The 12250-nt window shown below is 35.5% G+C and overlaps 1 protein-coding gene and 1 pseudogene across 1 annotated transcript in view; both read right to left on the reverse strand.

Moving 5' to 3' along the window:
• Positions 1-12250, reverse strand: part of LOC114638527 (solute carrier organic anion transporter family member 6A1-like) — a 66285-nt gene that overhangs the window by 35630 nt on the left and 18405 nt on the right. The window contains 1 exon segment of the mRNA XM_028787041.1: positions 4114-4258. Within this exon segment, the coding sequence (XP_028642874.1) occupies positions 4114-4258 (145 nt within the window).
• LOC114638528 lies at positions 8600-9202 on the reverse strand (annotated as a pseudogene).

Consider the following 12250-nt stretch of genomic DNA (forward strand, 5'->3'; position numbering starts at 1 on the left):
CTTCTGGGTATATGCCTAGGAGTGGTATAGCTGGATCCTCGGGTAATGCTATGTCCAGTTTTCTGAGGAACCGCCAGACTGATTTCCAAAGTGGTTGCACCATCTTGCAGTCCCACCAACAATGGAGGAGTGTTCCTCTTTCTCCACACCCTCGCCAGCATCTACTATCACCTGAGTTTTTAATCTTAGCCATTCTGACTGGTGTGAGATGGAATCTCAGGGTTGTTTTGATTTGCATTTCCCTGACGACTAAGGATGCTGAACATTTCTTTAGATGCTTCTCGGCCACCTCTGTTTAAATTTTAAGGCAGCATTTTCATGTCTTTTTATTTTTCTTACATTTACCTTCATTTAATTGAGTTTTCTCACTCTCTTTTTTCTTTTAATGTTTTCCTTTTTATTATTTTTAATATCTATTTTTACCTTTTAATGTTTCTTTTTCTCATTTTAAATGCTGAGTATTTTGATGTGCCCTAGACTTCTCTTTTTTCTTTTAATGTTTTCCCTTTTTATTATTTTTAATATCTATTTTTACCTTTTAATGTTTCTTTTTCTCATTTTAAATGCTGAGAATTTTCATGTGCCCTAGACAGGTAGTTCCTAAACTGAGTGACATTCAGCCTTTCAATTACCATTTCTATTTCTCTATATTATTTTACAAATCACTTCTATCTTTCTCTCTACTCTATCTCACATGAACCGCAGATCAACCCAGGGCCCAGTGTATAATGAACTGTTGTGTCCCTGAGCTATATTTACTGAAGAATTAATTTAGTTTCAGTCACATTATATCTTGCTTGGACCTAGTGGGAATTTTACTTAGTGAAAACGGACAAGCATATAATACCATCTATTCAGCAGTATGGATGGGGATGTGGGGCTGAAATTATGTTTCCAGGATAAATATTAACACAGTAGCAATCAAGAGGAAAACATAACATAGGGGAGACCACACCTACATCTCTGTTCTACTGTATTCAAGGCTGCAGCAGGGCAGACTGCATGTGAATGGTAAGTCTGGTGATGAAGTGTCAGTGTCACACAGTAAAACTTATGATTCTAGATGTTAATCTTCATAATAATATACCTTCAGTCATTCCATGGGCCTTTCAACATAAATGCAGTGGTCAACATAATATCTTTGATGGGCCACAATTCCTAATAGTGCTATCATCCCAGTAGGGGTCACCACTGAGCATGCATACTACAACTTAGGATGCCTACACATCTGCTTGAAATGCCAGAGTTTATCCATTCTTTCAAGATTTGCAGAAATGCTGATATACTGTAATCTTGACATGGTAATCTCTGTTGAAAAACTGTGATCAAAAACAAAAGTCCTATAATGATATTGAGTTATAGAGTACTTTTGACAGTGAATACAACCTTATGCAAGAAGCTCATTATTCCAAGTCATACTTCCAGAAGAATTCAACATATCATGAAAGCTACAATATAAAAGTAAAGAGTTATCCATGTGAACTCATGTGGAAAGCTCAAGATAAAAAAATATGAAAAGCAGCAATATATAACACATGAACAGTGTAAGTGTGTTTTAGTTAGGGTTTCTAGTGCTGTGCAGAGACACCACTACCATGACAACCTCTTTTAGAAGAAAATATTTAATTGAGGTGGCTTGAAGTTTGAGAAGTTTAGTCCATTAACACCATGGAAGGAACATGGAGGCATGGAAGTAGACAACTTACTGCAGAAGGCACTGAGAGCTCTACATCTGGTTCAGCAAGCAGCAGAATTAAAAGTGACTACTAGCCTAACTTAAGCTTCTGAGACTTCAATGCCCATCCCAGTGAAACATTCCCTCCCACAAGGCCATACCTACTCAATAAGGCCACATCTCCTAATAGTGCCATTTCCAATGGGCCAAGCATTCAAACACATGAAGCCTGTGGGGGCATACTTATCCAAACCACTAGAGAGTGGATTGATGAAATAATTAAAAATGAGGAAAAAGAACTCAATAAAGGTGTCTTAGTCCGTGTTTCTATTCCTGCACAAACATCATGATTAAGAAGCAAGTTGGAAAGAAAAGTGTTTATCCAGCTTACACTTCCACATTGCTATTCAAAAGGAAGTCAGAACTGGAACTCAGTCAGGTTAGGAAACAGGAGCTGATGCAGAGGCCATGGAGGGATGTGACTTACTGGCTTGCTTCCCCTGGCTTGCTCAGCTTGCTTTCTTATAGAACCCAAGACTACCACTCCAGGGATGGCACCACCCACAATGGGCCCTCTCCCTTGATCAACAATTGAGAAAATGCCTTACAGCTGGATCTCATGGAGACATTTCCTCAACTGTGCTCCTTTCTCTGTGATAACTCCAGCTTGTGTCAAGTTGACACAAAAACAGCCAGTACAACAGGTTTACATGGAAAATATACAAAGCAGCCCCTCTTCTCTAGGTTCAGAGATCATTATGGAAGAGGAAGCAGAAGGTGTATAAGAAGCCAGAAATAGTGGGTAACCACAAAGAAACAGTATCTTCTGAATATTCTAAGACTCTAAGGCTCAGGCACATAAGAATGCAAAGTAGTTGCACAGAATGCACAAAACCTGTGCATAAATAAGAGAAATTCTAGCATGGAAATAGCAGCTGAGCAACACATTCATGTGCTACAAAAGAGCTTTTGGAAACTGTTCGCTCTTTGGAATAAAAGGGGACTTTTGATTTTTCCTAAAAGTCTACCTTAAAGTATCACCAGTTTTCTTTTAAGAGTCTGCCTTCAGGTACCTACCACCAGTCAGATGGTCCTTGAACCACTGACCTTTGTAACTGGTGGTTTTATGGACCCAATCTTTGGAATAATCAAAAATGTTTCTTCTAGGAGACTTCCTCAAAAAACTACAGCCCAATGAAAAAAATGCAACACTAATTTACTATTAGATGATTGACAAAACCAAAACTTTGGCAAAGAAACCTGAAAACTTTGATGACTGATAGTCTCATTTGGGAAAATATTGCAGGAGTCTAAGTCACTGCTGTGGATATCAAAATTGGCTCACAGTCCATCCTTATAAGCCAAGGTAGAGCATGCAATTGTTAATACATCTCTTATTTGGTGTCTGATATATCAGAGGACATGAAAAGACCAATATATGGGGAAACTGGATGGGGAAAAAGAAGACATACTCAATAATCTGCTTATGATAAAAGCTTCTGCACTTGTTAACATATGGTTTTTGTTTTGTTTAGTTTTGTATTGCTTTGTTTTTCAGACAAAATTTATATTCACTCTTTCATACCTTTCTGTCCTTGTGGTTATTTAAGATTAATGTAAATACTCTTTTATTCTTTCACTGGTTATACTAAATGCTGTAAAATGCCTGCTTGATGTTTTGTAAACAAAAATGAATAATTATATTAGATGTTTTCAATTAATTCTAGAACCTTTTAATACTTCAATTTATAATGTCTTTTAGAGAGTCATTCTCAATATACTTTTATGATTGAAAATGTATACAATATCAACTGCTGTTAAGTGTCAAGACATAGAACAACATTAACAAAAGTGCATGAAGGGATATCAATGAATTTATACATTATGATATTTAGAAAAATTAAGATTAAATCTAATTTTATATTTATCTGTATAATAATAGATTAAAATTGCATGTACATAGACAGTGACATCTCTCTGGAAATTATGAAAAAATTAATACCACCACTTAATTACAATGCATTAAGGTTAAATCAATGTGAATCTGAAACATACAGTTTCAGGTGAAAGAAATAGAAAAATAACTAGGAAATGCGACTCTTTTAGAAAAACATTGAGTACAGACACACAAGAAGGAAGGTATAGAAGAGCTTAAAGGATGCATTGTGGCTTTTGAAGAGTTGTTTGTTAAAGGGGAGGAGAAAGGAAAAATGGGCAGATATATAGATGGGGAGGCAGGATGATAAAGAGCATTGTGAAGTTTTATATATTAAAAATATGTATATGGTTTTACCAAAGTGGCACTCAAATACACTGCACTCTCTCTTCTACTTATATGACAATATGTCTTTTGACATATATATATATATATATATATATCACTTAAATATGCACATTTTGAAAATATTAAAATCAGCATAGGAAAAAGAAACACCTACCTGTGAGCTTAGTGGCAAACTTGGGCGTTAATAAAAATTGAGTTTGCAAATATTTGGGCAAAAAGTATGACGATGACTTAAGTGTCATGGACTCTGTGACTTTGCAGATTGCCTGTGTCAGCAGCAGCGGGTTCTTCAAAAGACACTGAAAAAGAAAAGATCATATCACAATGATTTTATCTCATCACATGCAGAGCTGCCTTACTATTGTTTAAACCTAAGGTATGTAAATATGAAAATGAAACTATATAATTTTCTAACAGACATACTCTATAAGAAGTTTGTAGTTTGGTTTCTCTCTACATCAAATATAGCTTTTATTTATGAATGTGGTCTGAGTGGCTTATTAGATACTCTCATATTTTGGATTTCTCTATCTCAGCTATTGTGTACTATCTAAATTTACATCATGTGATTTTACTGTATTTATTGATACCTATAGGATTAAATATTTATGTTACTTTCAACTCTTCAATGTCACACAGTTACAATAAGAACCTGTATGTATGGTTTCCTGTAGTATAGTAGTTTTAGAATTGTGTATACTTGGAAGGGGTTTTAAATATGAGGCATACGAATAATATATTTTACATTTTGTTCCTGATTTCTTCAGTTTCTATCTTGATATACTAATAACTCTATCAGAGAATCCGATTTCCAAATTAAGAATCATATACTCTAAGATTCATTAGAACAATATTTAAGGTTTGGCAGGCACTTGCAGGGGGAAAATCCCATTAAACACTGAGCATGGGAAGGCTTTACAATTGCCAGCATCTGAGTATTCTAAAACCTAGCCATTAATACAGCTAATATAAAAGCCAAGAAGCTTCTAGATAATTCCATCCCTCTGATTGTGAGGTGACCTTAGTCACCCCTTGTACAAGCCTAATGTCAATATTGCACTGATAACTAAAACAGTTTTAGGTTAGGCTACTATGGTTTGTCATGCAGCAGAAGCATAGGCTAGCATAGATCACATAATTAGAAATACTTGACAACCTTTACATGCATTGGTATACTTGCCGAGATGGACATCATAAAAGCACTCATAATCAAAACAGTTATCAAGAAAATGCCAAGAAATAAGTTTAACCTTGAAAATAATACACATCTATGGTAAAAGTCATAAAACACTATTAAAGGAATTGAAGCAGACACACATGATAATATGAAACATGAAGTAGACACACATGAAATATCACACATGATAACACTAGAATTAACACTAGGAAACAAAAATAATGATCAATATATTCAATGCAAACTTAACTAAAACAATAGTGCTATTATTTTAGAACTACTAATATCTTATTGAAATTCAGAAGGTATAAAAAATGTCAATGAGTTGAACTAATCTGTAATACAGCAGAGCTAGAAGAGTAAGAATACCTGATATCAAGATGACTGTAAACATTGAAACTGATGGCTATAAGCTATTGTAAACAGGCAGTTTTCATGGAAATTTACCAGCCTGAGTGGTCATAGACCTTGTAAATAGGTAGCCTTGGCAGACAATACCAACTGAGATAAGTTCAAGTGAATCATAGGAAGAGTCATAGTGATCTGTCCCCTGAACATTCACCCAGCCAATAACCTGTTCTGAAAGATATCTGTACTCCCCCTGAACACCCACACCCCAGTATCATCCCCTTCCCTACATCCTGCCTTTCTGTGTTTATAACCCCTGAGTGAATGAAGTATGACTTAAAAAAATAAATAAATTATTAAAAAAAAGACGACTATAGAGCCACAGTAGACAAAGAAGCAACCCAAATAAAACTCACAGAATATAGTGAGCCAAAGATAGAACTCTGTGGGATTGGTGATTTATAGCCTGCTGATTATTGATACTGATTAGTAAATGATCAACAAGTATACACTGAAGAAGAGACAAGTTCTTCAGTGAGTAAATGTCCACTTGCACACAAGTGTAAATTCACTGTTTTTCTTTCATTATGTAGAAAACATCGACTCACAGGTGATTAAAATGTAAATATAAGATCATAAACACTTACAACTAAGATGGAACATAAAAGCTATGCTATATCAGTATTAGCAAAGGTAATTTTTTGTTTATGACTTCAAAAGTACAGAAAACAGAAGCAGTGTAGACAAATGACATCATTTAAAAACCAAGAAGCTTCTGTGTAGGAAAGAAAACAACCACCAGAATGAAGAGACAAATTCTGGATGGGAGAAAATGACTACACCATATTCTTTGTTTCAAGGATGAATAGACAAAACAGGATAGGTTCTGAAGAAAATAAAATAAAAAAAGGTAATGCAGTTTAAAAGTTGACATATGTTCTGAGTATACATTAAAATTGAAATATGAATAGCTGAGAAATGATACATAAAATCAAAAGAAGCCCAAAAAAGTCATCTACAAGTGCCACCAATTTTAACTAAGTGGTACCGGAAGCTCGCTTCCAAGAGCTGTAGAGGAAATGACAGGGGATTAAAGATGGAAATTGTCTTTTGAGATGTCAGAAAAAAAACTGATTGTGGCTACTACCATTGAGATATCCAATGCTTTGCTCCTTGGCTTTGTTGTTGTTATTGTTGTTGTTGTTGTCATTGTCATTTTTTTTTGTTGTTTGTATTGTATTTTTTTCCCCTGTCTTCCTAAACTTTTTCAAAAATAGTTGGAAGAAATCCTGAGCAGTTGGAAGAAAATATGTGTGGAAATGTAGGGACCTGAGAAAAAATAAATGACTGAAATAGGAATACAAAAAGAATCACTCTGCTCTCTCTTCCCAAAGTCTTGCAGAGTTGGTGGTACTACTGGAAAAATTGCAGACAGAAGTGGAAACGCTGGGGAGGTGAGGAGTGCCAGAAAAGGAAGAATAAAAGAGCTCAGTTCTGGTGACTGAGAAGGAGAACAGGAGTTTCTCACAGGAAGAAGGAGAGGCAAAACCAGGCAGTCAGCTCAAAGAAAAGCTGAACTGTTGGGAGGACAATTTGACGAAATAGCCTGTTTTGAGAGAAAGGGTTATGGAATTGTTAACCCAAGACTGCTAGGGATTGGTGACAGCTGTACTAGATGGAGTCCACAATTGCAATGGTTAAAAGCAAAATGGAGCAAGGGGAATGAATATAGTCAAAGGTCAGTTACTGGGTGGAGGCAATACTCTGATATACAAGAACAAGTTCAATGTTCTGCTGCTGCACTAGAACAATATTGTTTAGTTGCTTTGAGATCTTGGGACAGTGTTGAGGAGTCCAGAAAAAGATCCATCTCATTTACAAACATTATACAAGGCTCTGGGGAAGCCTTTGCTGCTTTACTTATTCATTTTACAAAGATTAGTCTCAGCTGTGAATAAAGAGATACGAGGAACTGATGCAGGACAGGTGTCAATAAAAAGCCTCGCTCATGAAAATGCAAACACTAATGTAAAAATGTTATTATACTACTAATCACGTGGGGAGTACCACGATTGGATAAGGGGTGCAACTGATACTGGTTCTAACATGTACAATGCTAATATTATAAGTCAAGCTATAGACAGAGTCTCCAATATCAAAATGTCTGATGCTTCAGTTGCAGGAAATATGGTCCTTTCCAAAGAGACTGTGGCCAAGCCACTAAAGGTCTCAGGTCTCAAAATGCCAGGTGATTTAACTGTGAGAAATATGGTACTTTGCACAGAGAAAAATGAACAGGCCATTTTTATCAGCAATGAATTTTCTTTTTTTTCTTTTTTTTTTTTACTCACTTTCAATATTAAGGTTTATTTTTTTCCAGGATGAAGTAACAATTTAAATAATTACCAGAATTATGTATAAATGAACATTCATTCAGACAAAACATCACTGTTCACAAGTAGCTAAGAAATATTTTGCAATTTATATAATAAATATATCTGTGTTTAGGTTAACAGGCACCATATTGATAACAGAAAAATTTTTTTAAACCAATAAATAAACATTCAAGAAAACAAGGTGTTTATATCTGAAATATGATACAGCCTTAAATGCTTTTCTTCATATAGCACCCAAATTTCCAAACTGTCTAGAAAGTTTCTGAAAATATAACTCCTACCTTAAATCATTAAAATAGCACCCAAAGAAAGTCAATTGAAGACAGAATTTATAATCTATATTCGTAATTCTCCATTCAATAAAATATCAATTACCAATTTATTAAAAGTCAATGGATTGTATACATGCAATCTGTAAATGGTGAGAGCCTGAAGTACACACATTTAAAAGTCACTCTCCTGACAGGACTGAAGACGCTGCGTCTCTGGTGCGAACCTGAAAACTACCAAGCCTGTCAGCTGCTCTGCCTTGTGTATTTCCACCGACACTCTATCCCTTCCATCTGTAAATACCATCCAGTTTCCAGGGCCTTTTTGGTAGTTTTGTTTGTTTGTTTGTTTGTTTGTTTTTGTAAATACATTTAGTAATATCCCAACACAAAACACTGATAATTATCCTTGGTAAACAAGGAAATCCAGCCCACAGCTTTGCGCCTAAGTGTGGCAACAGACGAGAAAACAGAGAAAGCAATCAGTGGCCCTCATTCACACAGTCTGAGCGCTCCTGAGAGCCTATGGCCGGCTGAGAATTTGCTGATGTAATCCTGAAGAAAGAGGCAACAGATTTTGAAGACAAATATCAGAGAATAAGTCTTTGATTGATAATCTTTCTATTTATTTCTGCTAAGGCAACTGAAAACACGAAAGCCTTTTCATCAGAGAGGTTAGCATAGATGTCAATTTCCTTTTCCTGTTTTTCTCTCTTCCTCATGTTTTTTGGCAGATGTACTTTTAGGTCTTCCTCTTCCTCGTCTGATATGATCAGAATGGCTGTTACTTCGAGATCTCTTTCTGTTTTCTAAATCTTTATTTCCTGTAGAATTTATCTTCTCTCGCCTGACTCTCTCTGTTCGCCTCCTCATGGCCTCCTGCTTGTTTTCTGTAGATGGTGGTGATTTCTCTGAATGTTTTGCATTTAGTAGTTTTCTGCTAATAAATATGTAACCACAGGGACATGATTTACACGCAACAGGAATTTGTTGGTCGCACTCGGGGCACGATTTGGTGGCCATCTTCACTTTCTTGGCTCGAGTTGCAGACATGCTCCCCTCCTGAGCAGCCGTGGAAGCAGCGCAGTAGCTCCGCTGCTCCTCACAGCGCATCCTCACTCCAGCCGCGACCCGGCCGTAGCAATGAATTTTCTAAATATAAATCAGCTAAAATGTCTAGATTTTTATTGACGTGCAGGTGGTGCAACAAGGGTTGCTATTGGACCACTGCGTGTAGGTACAACAGAGATATCCGAGGCAATTTCTTACTGTCAGGAAATGTCTTTGTGTGGCTGCCTCAAGGACCCCATAGCAAAAATTTGCAGCTGTTTAAGACAATAGCAGCTGACATTCACCAGGTTATTAAAAAAAAAAAACCTCTGGAATTAAGCCAGCCTATATACGCTCAGAATGTGTTAACATCAGAAAGGAAGCGTGTAAAAGTTTTGCACTGGGCATGCAGGTATGCTTATATTTCCACAGAAAGTGAAAAGTTGTGAATATCACCAAAACTGATTAGACTTGAGCATGAGAGGTCTCCGGAAATCCTTGGCCACTGGTCCAAAAAAAAGAATGCTTATTTCAATTAAGATATCCCTGTTTCTAATTTCCAACCAAAACACACATGGCAAACTTAAAGGCTTAAAACAGAACGGGGGATATGTAGTCAGATTTTCTAATTAAAAAAAATTACCGAAATATTATGAGAATATATTTTTGTTTTCATCCCAGATATAGGGTATAGGGATGCTTCAGATTGTACACGACAGCTGATTCTGGTTTGCCTTAGGCTCTACCAGGTGTATGATTTTAGTAGCTGTAGATATTTTCTGCAAGTGTGTGACATTTTGAATTCTGGGGACTAATCAGATAGGATGTAAATGCTAGGGCCCTGAGAGTTGGAGAGCTGCTGTTGGGTTGTTGCTTTTTTGTTGGTTGTTGTTTGAAAATAGCCATGCACAAAGAAGAAATGAGAAGGAGGAGGGGGGGAGGAGGAGGAGGGGGAGCGGGAGGGGGAGGGGAGGGAGAGGGGGAGGGAGAGGGGAGGGGGAGGGAGAGAAAGAGGAAGAGAAAGAGAAGGAAGAGGAGGAGAAATTAGATATCCAGACTGTAAAGATCAAACTTGTCCCAGAGAACTTGACAACCTAATCAGCTGGAAGTAGTACAACAATAATGTAGTCCTGTTTCCCCTCTGTCCTTTTCACCCTCTTATCTAGTGCTAGGTGGTTGAAAGAGTGGAAGAAAAGGAATGAAGAAGGGTAGAGAATAAAACACAAACAAGTCAAAAGTTCAGATACAGAATTCACTGTCCAAAATGCTGAGCCAAATTAAACTCTTCTACCCTTAATTTGCACTAGGAAGCCATTCTGATACAGGGATAACAAATAGCTATTATCAAAGAGTCCAAAACATCCAAAAATAATAATTATGTAAAGGAGGAAATACAACATGCTAGACATTATTGGTGGGGGTGTATATTGTATCCATTCAGCTACTATGAACAAAAGGAAAAGAAAAAAAGAAATGATGTTACTCAAATGTCAAGAGCATATCTACCATATATCCAGCTACTCCGTGTACATTAACTGTTTATATTTCTCACAGATTTAAGGATTCAGACCATCACTTCGAGTATAAATTATTTTGGCTAGGGCAACAGGTGCTCATACAACCTTTTACTCCATGACTAAGACAGAAAAAGAGAAAGTAAGAGATCAGACTTCTACAGTGCAACTTAGGAAACGTGTTTAATATACTTCTGGTTAAACTCTACCTCTTAGAATTCCCAAAGTATCATAATGTTTCTCTAGGAAATAAGCTGCTTTTACCATACTGAACTTTAGCGAATACTAAAGGACAGTTCAAATTACAGTAATATCAAAGAAAGTTGCCAATATATCAAAAAATACTCATACCCCAAGTTATTTCTGTAATATCACAAATGTTATGGTACATAATTAACCTAGGAACCTATTAATCAATAAGCATAAAAATAAGTGTGGCATGTATATATAAACATGTAAATATCTAGTGAATTATTAGCTATAAAGAATTAAATTTCATAATTTTTAAATGATAATATGTGAGTAAAGGGAAATGCATTAGTTATGATAAGTTAAAGAGAAAGACAAATACAAAATGCTCTCTGCAGTATCTAAGGGCTACGAAAATAGTTTATCTTCATCTAGAACACTGACTATTATAGTGCTGGATAAGTAAATTTGGAGAAGGATGAAAGGTGGCAGAAAATCATGCAAGGAAAAGCTTTTGTGATTTGTATAGTGCAATGCCCATGGTCCCCAATCATCTTTCTTGTAATCTATAGGAAGTATCTTAAAGACTACAAATAAATAAAGGCTCTAAGGATGGGAAGAAGAGACACTAATTCCCGTGATTCAATAAGTGTCTGCTATCTTTATTGTGTGAGAAATCACAGTAAACTCTATTAATATTGACAATTAATTCACTTTATCCAAAAAATTTTAAATAATATGAAGTTTAAAATTCTTATACTTAAACTTTACAAAATATTGGTAAAAATTTCAGCTTCATATTGTATAATGTAAATCAGTTATAGTTTAGATTATGTATTTTAAATAATAAGTGCAGTTGATATGTATATAGGATTAGTATTAAATAGGCCAGCCGTGGTGCTGCATACCTGAAACTCTAGAAATCCAGAGACTGAAGAAGGTTTAAATGTTCAAGTGAAGCCTCATCAATGTAATTCAAGTTTTAAAATGGAATTACATTCTTCATTATATATAATCAATTATTATAATGGATTCATGGTTTCATAAAGTGATGCATTTTGGAGTTAGATGTAGTGGGAATAGGAATTGATGAAACTAAATCTTATATAGAATATCCACTTAGCTCTAAAAGAGGTGGAGATTATATATATATATATATATATGCATATAGATATGTATGTATACATATATAAGTATAAATATTCTATACACACACATAGAGAAAGAATATATAGAATATCTACTTAACTCTAAAAGATATATATATATATATATATATATATATATATATACACACACACACAGAAATTCTATACACACACATAGAGAGAGAATATATATATATATA

The sequence above is a fragment of the Grammomys surdaster genome, unplaced genomic scaffold (assembly GCF_004785775.1).
Source record: "Grammomys surdaster isolate TR1022 unplaced genomic scaffold, NIH_TR_1.0 125604, whole genome shotgun sequence".
NCBI lineage: Eukaryota > Metazoa > Chordata > Mammalia > Rodentia > Muridae > Grammomys > Grammomys surdaster.